Source organism: Cibotium barometz, chromosome 53 (genome assembly GCF_041138505.1).
Source record: "Cibotium barometz isolate CiBa-2024 chromosome 53, ASM4113850v1, whole genome shotgun sequence".
In the NCBI taxonomy this organism is placed as follows: Eukaryota; Viridiplantae; Streptophyta; class Polypodiopsida; order Cyatheales; family Cibotiaceae; genus Cibotium; species Cibotium barometz.
The window spans coordinates 12,996,342-13,012,758 of record NC_141098.1 but is presented as its reverse complement, the minus strand read 5'-3'; the positions used below and the strand labels follow the sequence as shown (position 1 = coordinate 13,012,758).

Sequence of the window (16,417 nt, the reverse complement as noted above, 5' to 3'; positions counted from 1 at the left end):
GATAAGACCTTTTGGATGCAAGAGTCGGTACTTAGAACTTTATGATTTGTTTCTAAGTACTTTATGATTTGTTTGAAAGATCTCTTTCTATTGGGAAAAGAGTGTGCCCACATCATTCAAATGAGAAATTCTAGGGAAAGCAAGAAATTGATGTGTGATCATGTTGAGATCAATTTGTCGTGGTATGTTTTATACATATTAGCAATCAAGGTACCATCATAGAAATTTGCACTCTTGAAGTACATTTTCCATTGGCCATGGGAATTACACATACATCCTCCATAATTGTATATATGTTAATTCAGAGTTTCCATGAGAGAAAATCATTAAACCATACTTACATACTCATGAATTCACATACTATACTTTGCTTATCCCATCCATGGGCCTTGCAACATTGTCGATTGGCGAATGGTCCAAGCTATGGATTCTCACCATACATATTCATCACGTAGAGGTCATAGAAAGGAAAGGAAAGATGGAAAGGAGTCCTAAAAGTCCTTTTAACTTATTCTTTTTTTTTTCTTTAACCAATATTTTTGTCTCACTTACCTCCACTACAAAAATTACAATGATGACTTGAGCATACACTCATTAATGGGATCCCCATATTACAAAGCTCTTGAATCAATTTTTGAAACAAAACAAAAAATACTTCTTAGCTATGATATAGCAATACACATCATTGTGATTGAAGCTATGCAATGCTATATCAATAAAAGTGTTTTAGCAAAATACCTCCTTTTATACTCCTCTCATGTTTTTTTTAAAAAAGTAATTTTAGTGTGAAAATATATCTCCCTCGAACAAGCTAAACAACCACAACATACAATAATGACATTTAACAAGAGTTTATCGCCTACTCCTTTGGTCAAAACAAAAAAGAAAACTTTCATTTTTATATTCCTAAAAAATGGGTAAAATTTTAATCCTTTTATAGATATGAATTTAGAAATTCTCTCTCTCTCTCTCTCTCTCTCTCTCTCTCTCTCTCCACCCGCCCGCAAAGCAATAAGCCATTTTCAAAACAAATCTGACAATATATATAAATACGCTTAAACATCATAAATTGTACTAATAAATTATTTTTTTCGACGGGCATGTAATTCACCTAGTAGAATGGTCAGGTTCCCGCCTCCCGCATGCCTAATGGCATGTGGTCTGTCAACTTCCGTTTCTAATAAGAAGAATTCTTGCAATACAAAAAAAAAAAGAACTTTACGTAATATATGTAAGAGAACTTGAAAGAACACACATTCCTTATCACGTACATAGCTTTGGATTCACACTAAAGTCAAATATAAGGTTTTTAATATCAAAATTAAACTTTCTCTCTTACATAAATTTAAAGGATTCAAATTTATCATTGATTGTTACAAAAAATGTAATATAATTTTTACTAGTTTAATTATTATTATAATACCATATTAGTGCCAAGGTTCAAATCCTAGACTGTCCGGCTAGAGCCTCACAGCATAATAACATAACTTACACAAAGGCATGCCAAAGAAAAAAATACATTAAACTCTTTGATAACAATGTTCAAGACCTCAAATACAAGGATATAATACAAAAAATTAAACTATTTGATAACAATGTTCAAGAAGTCAAATACAATGATGTAATACCCCCCTTTGGCAATGTATATTATACTTCTATACATCCTATGTCCAAAAACTCAGATACAAGCAATATTGTGCCCCCCTCGCTATGTTTCTTTTCCCTCAGTACATCCAACAAAAGAGTAAGATATGGGATGATCATTGATAGCTTGTTAAATCATTGATATCAATATTATGCCCCCTTGGCTATGTTTCTCTTCCCTCAGTACATCCAACAACATCAAACAAAAGAGTCAGATATGGGATGATCATTGATAGCTCAAGAGAGAGGACCTTCCATACACCTGAAATCCGTATTCTATGCTAGGCATTTTACAAAAGGAAAAAGTGTACTGCCGGCAGGCCAAGTGATATCTCCCTTGCCCTGTCGACGTACAGGACTTGGGTTCAAACCTCAACACTAATAGGGTTAGACTACAAGTGAAGATACCTATCTTCTTTCATTAATTAATGTGCGATTGAAAACCTTCTTTTTCCAAGGCTGGAAACCTTATTTTTGGAAAGGCAGTTCAATCTACCTTTCTTCTTCTGGCAAAAAAGGAAGAGATACACTACCTTTATCATTGATAAATGGAATGAGAAGTAACTCCTATAGACCAATCCTTCGCATTTAGGAATTCAAGGCCACTTAGTGTAAAACCCGCAACAAGCTACCCTCATGGATAAAGGAAAACTCCTCTTGCCCTCCAAGAGTTTCAGTTCTTCTGGAGAAGAAGACACCAACCCTAAAGGTTCAGGAAGCCGGAGACTCTGTGATCTAGGCATCGCAACTCTCTAGTCGTGCATGTTTTGGTAAAGAAAATGTACGCTATGTTTTACTTTTGATGTGCTTTTGATTTCTGAATTCTCTTCAATTTCATGTGGTTCTTGCTCAATTCTCTGCATCAAATAAAAACCCATCACCATGTGTGCACATGGTATTTGAAAAATAATTATCCCCTAATTGACCAAGTGTATTCAAAGGATTTGTACTAAGGTCAATTTACCTTATAAAAGCATAAATCCCTCCATAGATGAGCAACAATAGCAAGCACACAAAAACAAACAAGGCGATGTATAAAGCCCGTTCTCCAGATCTCTGCAAATAAACCAGTGAGATATGCTACGGTAGTTTAATGTTTAATACACATGTAAAAGAAGATCCAGAATGAAACTTCCAATATTTTACTATTTGCATGCATGCTCTTATGTCAATAAAGGGCACAAGACTCATCATGATTGTCCCTTAGTATAAACTTTTCATGAGCATATGCTACAAAAGAAAAAACAACTTACCCCATTTCCACGTCCAAATGGCTTGATTCCTTTCTTGCATTTGTGAGCGTCACAAAATTGTCGAAGAAAGAAATCTGTATATAACAGCAAACTAACATTGTTTAGAGATCAAACATTGTCTCAAAGATAGTAGGATCGTACTACACATTACACTAGCCGATGATCATTCTCTATTATAAAAAGCAAGCATAAATGATTTTAAATCATTCCCAATTATAATCTTCACACATCTATGACATGTGAGGATGAACTTACTAGTCCAACACTATGCAGAAACCCTCGTATAGCACCTACCTTCAAGGTGTATGTGAACCCCTTTCTATGTGTAAGGACCTCATTGCATGAACCTGCTAGTCCAACACTACGTAGAAACCCCATCTAGCACCTACCTTCAAGGTGTATGTGAACCCCTTTCAATGGATTTTGAGATTTTCCAGACAGCCCTACTAAAATTTGAGGTCGGGTTATCCAAATAGAAACCCTATACAGCACCTCCATTCAAGGAATAATTAATTTAAAAAACACATTTTGACATCTTCCAGACAACCCTATTAAAGTTTGAGGCAGGGTTCTCTAAATAGAAACCCATATATAGCACCTACATTCGAGTATTATTAAAGAAAACCCGTTTTCTATGAGTTTTCAGATATTAAAGATGCCCCTACTTCGCTGATTAAAGTACCTCTACTTTAATTGGAAACCCCAATATTGTCCTGGATTGAACTACTTTTGTGATCTAATGTGTTTGTCCTAGATCGCATCCTTTCGTGAAGCTGTTTACAGAAACAATTCAGTCTTCCCATTGTGTGTGATTACATGTTGCAGCACAATGGCATCCTTTTACAAATGAAAATCATCTTAATGTACCACCCACACGCACTCTCTTACCATATTATCATATTGTCAGTTCAAAATATAACTGTAAAAGGTGTAACAAGAATGCTTTCTATTGTTGTGAAAGGTCTCACATACCATGTAGCCGTCTTGATGTGGTGCTCTCTTGAGGAGGGAAGCAACTCTTTGCTAAACTCTGCCAAGACATAAATATTCTCCCTTAGCACATTCTTACTTCATCAAACTTCTGTTTAAGTATTCTATTTAACAACAACCTAGGAAATGATCCAAAGCTTTTCCAATGTGACCTTTGGTTTGACTAAACCATAAAGTCAACTCACAGTTTGGTAAAAGTATGTTCAAATGGGTCAGACCTCACAAAGATGCAGGTTTCTGTCAGATGCAAGGGCATTGCATTTTCTTTTCTTGTGCTTTGATTGGATTAAGGCATCATAATAATCACAGTGAAGAGCTCCACACATGTCGGCCAAGCAATGCTCTCGAGTCTGCAAAACAACCAGAAGGCTGATAAGTAACCAACTACCTCTCTCACTCTCTCTCTCTCTCTCTCTCTCTCTCTCTCTCACCATCGCCAGATCAGAGCCATTATTGCTCGGCATCGAAGGCACCTACCTCGCTTCTACGACCTCTCCGTTCTAGACAGCCCCATGGCGGAGATACTTGATATAAGAAGAGGGCAACACTTCAACTGATCAGCATACATGGATCTACCTGATATACATTTTTCAGTATTTTCCAGTATTTTCTACTCGGTATCATCTCGGAGTCTTTCAGTTCTGTTCTTATAACTGTAGGACAATCAGTTTATTGTACTTTTTAGTCTCATTTAGTTGTTCTCTTTGATGAGACACCAACTTCAGATGTACTCTCAGTTTTGGTCTCATAGGCCACTATGGCCACTTAGAGACGTTAATATATCATTTCATTTCATTTCTCGCACACACACACCGACCCATCACTAGCTTCTTCCAGGACACCAAACACGGCAGCAAGATAACCCAGATTGAGGACCTTCCCAGACGGATGAGGCAGCACACATGGGCGAGATTACGGGCACCACAGCTCGCAGGAGTTACATGGGCAGAGAACTCCAGCTCCAGCGCACCTCATGCCCAAGGCCCACCAAATCCAGGCCTCCTTCTATGAGCAGCTCCAGATCCAAGAGATTGTTCAGTGACACAGATGCTTCCACCCGCACGGTGAATATAGAGAGCCCATGTGAGGTCACTGACACAGCTCCAACAGAGTAACTTCGGATGTGAAAGAGTTTATCAAAGATAAACAAGAGAAGTGCAACACAAAGCTTCCTCGGGCACATTTCTGGTGCTTGGGAGGGGACTTCAACATGTTAGAGGACCCAAAGGACACACAGGGAGGAGGACTGGACACTATTTCTGGTGATGAGTACTCCCCCTGGGAAGAGTTGATTCTCACCATGAGAGGACAGGATCCCTGCTGGAGTTTAGTGGCATCCATGGGAGCCTCCACTTTTCTAGATCTGACAGGAGGATGCACGAACAAAACCTTTCCCACATTGACAGATTCTATGTGGATGAGTGGTTTGCAGCCACGGGGGCAAGATTGGCATTATTGCATGCACCACTCTCTCAGACCATGCCCCTATTCTCCTTCACCAAGGACCCCTAGAGACTAGAGAGGTAGCAAAGTGTCCGCGTCCCAGAAAGCTTGATTCAAGATCAGAAGATTGGCAGACAGATCAAGGAGATCTGGGAAGCTCTCTTTGAGGCAAGGCTCAGCTGCAGCAGATCCAGACTTTGGTCTTGGGGAGATCAGCACTTTCCACCAGAGGGCACCCCTGGACAAATTCATCTTGTTTGGAGAGCAGGAGAGGAGTCCTCACAGTAGGCTTGCTTCTCGTCAGCTCACTCTGGGGGGGGAGGGGTCTGGCCAAGAGAAGTCCTCTGTAGAAAACTGGCATGAACCTGGGGTGGGTTATGTCTCAATGGTACCAAGTGTACTCAGCCTGCGGACCCCGTCTTTGTGATGGTGGGGGCCTAACAGCTTTAAAAAATCTGAGTGACCCCGTCTCCTACCTAAGTCCAGAAAGATGCTTGGGCATGATATCAGAACTCCACCCTCCCCTCCTCAATCGAGCGGATCTCTGTGCGAGCTGTCTCCATGTGGGACTCCAGCCAGGCCCAGGTTTACACAGTTTCTTGAGCTCCCCCTTCTCGCTCGATGAGCTGAGAAAGGCTCTTTGGGCCCTGCCTCACAGCAAGTGCCCTGGTGAGGATGGCATTACAAGCTTGTCTAGCTCCTTGGTCTTCTGGTGGAGCATCCTTGCTTTTGTTTGGGCAGCTTGGAAAAGTCGTTCTTGCTCTTGGCCTGCTTCCTTGCTTCTCTGTCTTTCTGCTGAACCCTCTTGTGAAGAGCAACCAGCTCTTTGTGGACTTGAGGATTCAGCACGGCCAGCTTCTCCTGTAGCTGCTTCCACAGCTCCTTGTTTTCTTCTGTTAATCCCTCTGCCTGAGCAATCACATCTTGCTTAGTATCTCCTTGGCTTCTGCGGCCTCTCTTCTTCGCCCGCAGTGTTTGAGCTTCCTCCAGCTTCTTGATCAGATGGTGTATGTGCAACCGGAGCTGATTGGCTAGCAGCACGTCGATGATCGATTGGCTGCGAGCTCCACGGTTTTTCCCCGTATTCATTAAAGTCAATACACAACCTTAGAAAATATATATGTTCACTTTTTCTTTTTCTTTATTGGGAAGTTATTTTGGGTGTGTTGACAAAGTATAACACAAAGCATTTTTAGAACACTAAGTAAATAGATGTTAGTTTACACAACCACCTAGCACATGTTTATTCCCACATTCATCATATTTAATATTTAACATTTTCCTCTCCATAGTGATATTGTGGCTTAGAAAGCCCACTCATCATGACTATGTTTGCTTTTTCATCTGGCTATTGCTTCTTATCATCGGAGGTAGAAGTAGCAGCATAGAAACATGGGACGGGGAACGGGAACGGGGACGGGGACGGGGAACGGGACGGGAACGGGGCAAAAGGCCGTCCCGGGGACGGTGGAAAAAACGGCAATCTGAAAACGATTGTTTTTTTGCAATTTTTTTTAACACACTTGATTTACACTTAGAAAGCAAGACATTAAGCACAAAATTGCACCAAAAAGAGGAGAAATGCATAGTCGTATTAGCAAAAAACTATAATGGGGCGCCGATGGCGTGATAAACAAAAGTGAGTGTACAATGATCAATCTAAACAAAAATGCCAAATGGCATAATGAAAGGCCCAAGGAGGGTGTACACTCAAGGCAAAATGACTAAGTGCCAAGATACAAGACTCAAGAGTCAAGAGACTAGGCAAGAGGCTGAAAAGGGTGAAGATCAATCGTGACCTCCTCGGTGAAGTCCTCCATAGGCTGGTCCTCAAGTGGGAGGGGAGGGGGAGGTGGGGGGGACAATGCCTCGGGCACAACCTCAAGCTCCTCTAAAATCTCGGCCCTCTGCTGATCAGAGAGATGTGGGTCCTGCTGTGCCTGCTCCCATTCGGTGAAAGGATCTGCCTTCTTTGTCAAGCCCTTGCAAAGCATTCGCAAGTTGGCACTGACAAACACCAAATCATTTGCACGCTGTACACCAAGGCGGTTCCTCTTCTTAGAGGCAATGTGGCTATAAACTGACCAGAGTTGCTCTAGGCAACTGCTACTGCAAGCCTGTGAGAGTACGCGCACAACAAATTCCTGCAACTTTGGAGTTTCCGCACCATAATCCTCCCACCAAAGTGCAGACCCTACCTTGAAGCGGTCCGCCTGTGCATCTGCCAAACCAAAAGCCCCCCGCTTCTCTCTATAAATCTGCAATTGGTCCTTGATTGTGCGGCAATCCTCCTCACTAGTGTAAAGGCGATCCAAGGTTTGTCGAAGGCCTTTGCTCACCTCTTTGTCCTTGTGTTGCCCTTTGCCTTGAAACTCAGGATCAACAATGTAGGCAGCAGCATGGAGGGGAGAGTGGTAGGCTTGCCACCTTTTCAAACATAGGGATTTGACCTGTTTATAGTGAGGCTTGACTTTGAACATTGCTTTTAGCTTCTCTGTCATGCGATCCATTGCCTCATACACATTGCCAATGCATGGTTGAGTGGAATCCACCACCCTAAGGAGATCAATAATCGGTTGCACCATCTCCACAAGCGCCTTGGCCTCCTCCCACCATGCCGCATCATCCGCCCTTTCCCTGCAAAATTTGCCGACCGTCGTGGAAGCCTCTGAAGTGCGTGCAAACTCATCACTGAGGAAGAGTCCCCTCAATGCCCCGCTACATGTACACAAGCGGCCTAGCATGAGAAAGTTGAATGCAAACCTCGTCTCGGAATACTTAAGAAGAGAGAGGCTTGACTTCTTGGAAAACTCGTGCTGCACCCTGTGATGGTTGAGGACAAAGGTCACTATTTTGTTGGCACCCTCAATGACAGGTGCAACCCAATCCAAGGCCCCTATGTCTTTGATAAGGTTGTTGAGGCAATGGGCCATGCAAAAGCACACGGTGATGCGAGGATAAGTTGCTTGGAGAATTGTCCCCGCCGCCCTATTTGCCGGTTCTCCATCCGCACATATGGCAATGACATTCTCCGCCCCCACCGTCTCTAGTGTTGTTGCCCACTCCGCAGCAAGTATCTCGGCACTCTTCCCCGTCCCGGAAGCATCATGGGAGTCGACAAAGTATGTCTCCCCTCGTGAGTAGGCAACAACTCCATGGATGGAGCGCTTTCTAGTGTCACTCCACCCATCAACGACGAGGGTAACACCATTTTCAGCCCATTGCTCTTTCATGTGGTTGGCCGCCACCTCCACGCTTGCCTTCTCCTTGTCAAGGAGAGAGGTGCGGATGGTCTCCGAAGAGGGGGGAACATAAGAGGGTCCATACTCCGCTATCAATTTGCACATGGCCCGAAAGTATGGAGATCTATCCAAAACACCATATGCAAAACACAAACAAAATTCAGATTTTTACCATCATTTAGTCTTTTAAGTTTTAGTCTTTAAAGTTTAAAGTTTAGAGCATGATATTTGAATTTTGAATAGTACATGAGCATAGTGCCAAGGACTTACCGTGCCGCCCGAAATGCTATGTGGTCATGAAAGAAGAATCGTGCCACCGCCATGTCCACCTCCTCTTTCAATTGAGGGTTCCAATTCTCATCAAGCGTACTTTGGCGTCCCCGGGAAGCGGATGCCTCTCTTGATGAACGAGGTACATGCGGCGTTGATGTCCTCACAAAGGATGTGGGGTCGACGGCCACTTGAGGATTGCGTTTTGCCAACTCGGCCGCCTCATAAACCACAAGCTTTTCAAGGAGCTCCTTCTTCTTCTCGGCCGAAACCTCCTTGCAAAATTGCACTTCGTTGCCGGGCTCATGCAAGAAGTGAGCACGCACTTTGTGGGCACCACCGGTTCGCTTGTAGCCGCAAAGCTTACATACCCATGGTCTTGAACCACCCCCTTGACCGTATTGTGAGCACTCTACCTCATCCCACCAACTCCATCGATGTACGGCGGGCCTCCTTCTTCGTGATGGAGCGGGTGTTGAAGTGGTGGAGGCGGCGGCGGACCCGGGTTGAGGAGAGGAAGGGGTTTGAGAAGAGGATGCCATAGTGATAGAGACTAGAGTAGAGCTTGAGATGGATGGTAGAGCTTGAGAAAGAGTCAAGATGGAGAATTGGGATGGAGATGTTGGAGAAGGAGAGCTTGGACAATGGAGAGGGTGAGCTTGGAGAGGGAGAGCTTGGATGTTGGAGAAGGAGAGCTTGAAGAGGGTGAGCTTGGAGAGAGAGAGCTTGGATGTTGGAGAAGGAGAGCTTGGAGAGGGAGAGCTTGAGCCTTGAGCCTTGGGTCTTGGAGAGGGAGAGCTTGGAGAGGAGATGGCTTGAGGAGAGCATGGAGGTCTCTTATATAGAAGAAGGGGAGCCATGTGGGAGAGCTTCAGCCTTGAGGAGGAGTTGCGCATCACCAAACGGCTAGGAGAGACAGCCGTTGAAGCCCCGCCTAACGGTCAAAAACTGCGCAACGGTCAGTTTGACCGTCCCCGTACGGACAGGGAACGCCGTTCCCGGAACGTTCCCGGGACGCGTTCCCGGCGTCCCCGTTGCGCTGTCTGGCTGCCGTCCCCGTCCCTCCGTCCCGCGGGCGTCCCGCCCCCGTCCCAGGCGTTCCCCGTCCCTAGGGTCCGTTCCCCCCGTCCCATGTCACTATGAGTAGCAGAGTTTGCAACGTCTTCATCAGCTTTCAGCTTTGCAAGTCTCTTCAGACACTCTTCGATGTAGTTCCTTGGCTTGTGGCAATAATGAGACACTTTCCCTTCTTCTCGGTGTCACCCTATGACGAGTCCACTTTGCCTTTGTCCTTAGAGAAGAAGGCTTGGTCTCCATTGCTTGCATCACCCTTGGATCTCTTCTTTTGCCTACTCCTCATGGAGAAGTAATCCAACAAACTCCTCAAAAGGATATAGGATTGTCTCCTCCTCTCATAGAGAGATTCAAAGAAGTGTGTAAACGCTGATAGGACTCAGGTACATGGTCTTGTGCACCACCCAAGCAGCCCTTGCAAAGCTGCAAGATCAGATGTGAGGAATAAAGGATCACTTGACTGAAAGAGCAATCATGGCCACTGCTTGGGCATCACGAACATCCCACCGCCTTTTATCTTCAGTGAGTGGAGGCGGATGGGCTGGAGTACCTGCCACCACTTGAGCTATAGTTTGGGTCCCCCTTCCTATTGTGGTTGATGTTGCGTAAGAGGTAGTGGTTGCTACTGTTACAGGACGAAACTCTTGACCCGTAACAATCTCCCACAGCCCCTTGGCTATCAAAAGTGAAACCGATCCCGTCAAGTGGGAATAGACTCCGTTGGACACCCACACGAGTAATAGCACAACTTAATACCACAATTTGAAATGAACAACTTAATAACAACTTGAAATTGAAATGAAATGAAATAGATGGACACCAGCACTGGGGCCGGAACGGGCCGACCCCCCCCTCAATATATGATATATTTATTGGGAGTATTTAACAAATACAATGCTCCATGGGTTCCAAGAACCAGATGATGTCCATGTACAAATGAATACAGTACCAAACAAAAAGGCTCGAAGTCGAAATTCGAAGCAGAGTGACCACTTGCGTGGTCCAGTCTCTATGGTCCTGTGCTTTCACTGGACTCCACGGAGAGCGCCCCACTGGTGTTCCAAGACCACGCACAAACAGGCGCTCTCGTACTAACGCCTGGCTCTCCCGATCTCAGCACCTTTGGACCGTGGTTCTCCAAGAGCTCAGACTACCCGGCACCGAACGGGTGTTGCCGTGGAGAGAGTCCCACCATCCTGCTAACACACGGGTGGCACCAGTCTGGCTCCCGTCCATGTCAGCAAAATACGGGCCTCTTCACATGAACCACCGGCCTGGCCTCAAGTGAACGAGACACAAAAACTGGAGATGGACCAAATGGTCGGCCAATTGGTGACATCCCCCCGGGCTTCTAAAGAGTTGTCCTCAACTGAAAAGCCTCAAGATATGCCTGCAACAACTGTGGGTAATCAACAAAATAGTCCTCATTTACCCACTTGGCATCAATAGGCAAATAATTCTTAAACTTCACAAGGTATCTCCTGGAAAGCTTCCCTGCAGGTAGCTTTCGCTCCTTGTGAAAAACAATCTGTTCTGGCTGGAGGATCTCCTCAAGCTCATCAATCTCTGGCGGATCTTCTGCGAGCGACAGGCTCGTCAAGATCTGGCCCCACATATTTCCGAAATAGACTCACATGAAAAGCATTATGAATCTTCCAGTGCCTAGGTAAAGCAAGCCTGTAGGACACTTCATTGATCTTCTGAATCACCCTGAAGGGTCCATAATATCGAGGAGAAAGCTTAGGATATGATCCTTCTCGTCCTGGCCTCTTCCGAAGCCTAGCCTTCTCAAATTTCAGCAAAACCCAATCACCTTCTTTGACTTGCATGTCTCTTCTATGCTTGTCAGCAGTCATTTTATGCTTATCTTGTGACCTTGCAATGGCTGTCCGTACCTGACCAAAAGCTACATCTAAGTCACGAACATATTCATCAGCTGCAAAAATCTCATCCTTTGTACGAAGGATGGGTGGTAATACCACTCTGCCATAAATAATCTCAAACGGAGCCTTTCCCGTGGAGGCATGGATCGTATTATTGTAGGCAAACTCAACAAGTGAAAGATACTTCTCCCATGCAGTCTTTTGATCTGCCACATAACACTTCAATAAATCCAACACGGTTGAATTTGCAGCTTCACTTTGGCCATCCGTTTGGAGATGATAAGCTGATGAAAACTCAAGTTTAGTACCCATATTATCAAATAAAGCCCTCCAAAAGAGGCTTGTAGTCCTGGGATCTCTATCCCCAACAATGAATTTAGGCATACCATGATGCTTGAAAATATTAGCAAGAAAAAGCTTTACCGTGTGATCAGCTTTAATGGTTTTCTTGACGGGCAAGAAATGAGCTTGCTTGCTAAATCTATCCACAATGGTCCAAATAGCATCATTCCCATGCTAGGATCTAGGCAAATCCATAATAAAATCCATAGTAATACTTTCCCAAGGTTGTGAGGGAATAGGCAATGGCTGAAGCAAACCTGGAGGTTTTTGCCTATCAAATTTCACCTTTTGGCAAGTAATACATGCACGTACATAAGCCTCAATATCTTTACGCATGGTTGGCCAAAAGAAATATCTCTGAATCATGCGTGTAGTGGACATAATACCTCTATGACCAGCGTAAGGTGGAGCGTGACATTCGTCCATAACCTTTGGACGCAAATCCTTCACCACACATAGGCAATTATCCTTCATAAGATAACCCTCATTGATAACATAAGATGCATGTGAATGACCAGCCATCAAATCAATCCATATATGGCAAAAATCAGCATCCAAATGATACGAATCTCGCATAGCAGATAAGTCGCCATGAGAGGCCACTGAGACTGCAGCTACATAAGGCCTCCTGGATAATGCATCGGCCACCACATTTTTCTTTCCTGGAGTATGCACATTCTGAAAATGAAACATGGAAAGAAAGTTTGCCATTCTCATCTGCTTCTCTGAAAGCTTTATTTGAGATAGAAAATATCTCAAGCTTTGATGATCTGTCTTGACTACAAATTCAGTCCCAAGAAGATAATGTTTCCATATCTTTAAGGCATGAATTACAGCCAAGAGCTCTTTCTCATGGATATCCATATGAAGCTCAGCATCATGCAAACGACGGCTCTCGTATGCAACTGCATGCCCTTCTTGATTTAGGACAGCTCCTATACAATCACCACAAGCATCACATTCAACTACGAATGACTTGTGCAAATCAGGAACAATCAATACGGACCACATATAATAGCATGCTTGAGCTGCAAGAAAGCAACCTGTTCTTTTGAAGTCCATTTGAAAGTGATTTTCTTCTTTGTGAGATCATGTAGAGGGGTGGCTATCATAGCAAAATGCCTTATGAAACGCCTATAATACGAACATAATCCCAGAAAACTTCGTACTTGATGTACGTTTTGCAATTTGGGCCAATTCCGAATGGTCTCTATCTTTGCAGGATCCATTGTTACTCCATCTTTGGATACAATATGACCCAGATAATAAATCTCTGAAAGGAAGAACTCACTTTTCTTGGCATTAATGAAAAGTTTATGCTTTCGCAAGTCTTCGAACACTGTGACCAAATGAGTTATGTGTTCTTGCTCATTCTTGGAGAAAACCAAGATGTCATCAAAGAATACTCCTGTGAATTTGCGATGGGATCGGAATATCCTATCCATCATACGATTAAACGTGGAAGGAGCATTGGTGAGACCAAAAGGCATTACCAAAAATTCATATAATCCGAAGGCTGTCCTGAATGCAGTTTTATGGACATCTTGTGGCACCACTCGTATTAGGTGATAACCACTCTTCAAATCAAGTCTGCTCGAACCATCAAGCTTATCCAAAATATCATCAATTCGCTGAATTGGGAATCTGTTCTTGATGGTAAGCTTGTTTAAAGCTCTATAGTCCACAGAATGAGCCATCCTTCTTTTGAACAAGAAGCACAGGAGAGCAATAAGATGAGGAGCTGGACTAAAAGCTCATTTACATGTTTCATGATCTCTTCTTGTTGTGCAGCACTCACTCGATATGCGGGTTTGTTAGGTGGAGAATTACCTAGCACAAGATCCATGTGATAATCTTCGGGCCTTTGGGGAGGTAATTCACCTGGCAATGCATCAGCAAAACAGTCATTGAATGCATGAAGAAAATTCAGCCTATCATTAGTCATAGCATCCACATTTTGATGACTTGGTACAATGCTATCACGAACAAAAACCAAGTACGCAAAAAGACTCTTTTTCATTGCTTTATTAATTTGGATGTGTGATACAAGTGGGATGGAGTCCCCTTCTTTGCTAGCATCAATAAAATGCATGCGGCCTTTATGCATAAAAGAAATCATATTGGTCTTGTACTCTTTGCGGGGCTCAAGCCTATGATGCCACGGCTTGCCCAACAATACATCACATTCATTTAGTGGAGCAACTAGGAAATGTTCATTATCAAGGTAGCCCTGGATATGGATGCGCAACTTCCCTATCAATGGGGTAACCTGCACCTCTTTTCCAATAAATGCAACTTCAGCTTCAATCTGAGGTCCCATGTTCTCAACCTCAATACCCAATGCAACTACTGTTTGCATAGAGATGAAGTTATCGGTTGCACAGTCATCAAACACGAATAAGGCGGGCTGATCCTTGATTTGTCCTCAAGCCTTGCATACCATCCGCTCTTTTGCATCATGACTTGTATTTCCTTGCTCATCAGGAACTGCATGTACATTAGCCTTGGTCTGCTTATCCTCGTGCTTTGGTTTGCGGTCAGGGCATTGTCGAAACATGTGGTCTTTGCTTACACAAGAAAAGCATTTTTCCTCCTTGGCATATTGCTCTCTTTGCTCCGGGGTTAAGCCGAATTTGTTCTTCCTTCGGGCCTTGATCTTTAGATGTGGTATTTTCAGCTTTACCACCCTTGTGAGTCTCTCGGAAGTTCTTTTTAGCTGGCTGTCCACCCTTTTGCAGATTTGGGACAGCCTTGTCTTTCCCCTTTGAACCGCCTTGATCCTGCTTAATTTTGAGCACCAATTGCTCCGTAGCAAGAGCAGAAGCTGTGAGCTGTTGCAAAGTATGTTTCGGGTGCAATTCAATGCCCGAACGATATGCTGGTTGCAGTCCAGAGCAAAACTTCCTCTTTCTTTCATCCTCAGTGATTTGCATAAAGGGAGTTACTTCCAGCAACACTTTCCAGAACTTGTTGACATACTGTTGCACGCTTTCATTATCTCTTTGCTCCGGCCTGTCCCACTTTTGGGTGAGAGTTTGCTCCGCATTTGGTGGCAAAAACTGAGCATAGAATCTATCCTTAAATTCCTTCCAAGTGCTAATGGGGTCCTTGGTGATCTTTTCAGTGATCCACCAATGAGCAGCGGTGCCTTTCAAAAACATGCTAGCATGGCGTACTTTTGACTTCTCAGTGAAGTCCTCATCGCTAAAAGCAATGTCAAATTGTGCCACAAATGCTAACACTTTAGAAGCATCATGCTCTCCATGAAAAACATCAAACTTAACAGATTTGTCACCTGCTTTAAATTCCTTGAGCTTTCTGGCATGAGGCTCATGGTCTTCTCTTTTTCTTTTCCCCTTATCCAACGGGGCAGCCTTATCTACATGGGCTCCATGGGCCGTCATAGAAGTTTCATGAGACACGGTGGCATGTGCTCCACGAACTTGAAACTCAGATGCACGTGACTTTCCTGCATAAGGCATTGTCTCTCCATGAGACAACTAGAAGGCAAAATTCTTCTAGTGGGAGACCTGTCACCCTTACCATGAGATACATGTCTTGAATGCATGTGACTTTCATGCCCTCCATGAGGACTAGCATACATATACCTGTCAGGTTTTGTGCCTTGTGGAGAAGATGCATGTCGAGAGGTGACTGTCACCTCTTCCTTTTGCATAAAAGACCTCAGCCTTTGAGATGCGGGATCTCCATGCTTCAAGCGAGGTGGATTTCTGAATTTCATCTCTCCGTCGTCCCCCTCTTTGATATCACCTTTGCGGAGGAGGTGGCAAGTGCCAAACTCCCTTGGCTTCTTGCCCACTTCCCGTGCCATGGACTCAAAAGTTACATCTACCATTGCATCGGCTTTCCTTGCTTCAATGGCGCTATGCACGAGGATCTTCATGCAGAAATTTTAACTCTTACTCTTGTGCCTGCAAAAGTTTTCTCATATGTTCCATTTCAGCCCTCATTGCATCAGGCTCTTGTTCTAGCATGACTGTCTTTCCTCGAGACAGTTGACCCTTTGATTCACTATCATTAACCCTTTCAAGGGACTTGTGCCTTCCTCGCAGAGCATCAGAACCACGAGAGGCACTAGATGGACCCCTCGAATTAGGCACTTCCAAAGGGTTGCCTTGGCTGTCCATTGTGTTAAGTGTGCTAGAAGCGGGGTATCCAGTACACAGGTTCGTTTCCCCACTAGGAAGAGGGAAACAACTGTGGCTCTGATACCAAAGAAAATCCCGTCAAGTGGGAATAGACTCCGTTGGACACC

General features: G+C 44.1%; 1 protein-coding gene across 2 annotated transcripts in view; it reads right to left on the bottom strand.

The window, feature by feature from the left end:
* Positions 1–1,612: 1,612 nt before the first annotated feature.
* LOC147608310 (uncharacterized) overlaps positions 1,613–16,417 on the bottom strand; it is a 90,477-nt gene continuing 75,672 nt past the window's right edge. For both annotated transcript variants that reach the window (XM_086789104.1, XM_086789105.1), the window contains 5 exons: positions 4,106–4,237; positions 3,870–3,927; positions 2,898–2,971; positions 2,609–2,700; positions 1,613–2,501 (listed from right to left, as the gene is read on the bottom strand). In XM_086789104.1, coding sequence (XP_086645230.1) covers positions 2,438–2,501; positions 2,609–2,700; positions 2,898–2,971; positions 3,870–3,927; positions 4,106–4,237 — 420 coding nt within the window. In that variant the 3' untranslated portion in view covers positions 1,613–2,437. The remainder of the gene's footprint in view (positions 2,502–2,608; positions 2,701–2,897; positions 2,972–3,869; positions 3,928–4,105; positions 4,238–16,417) is intronic.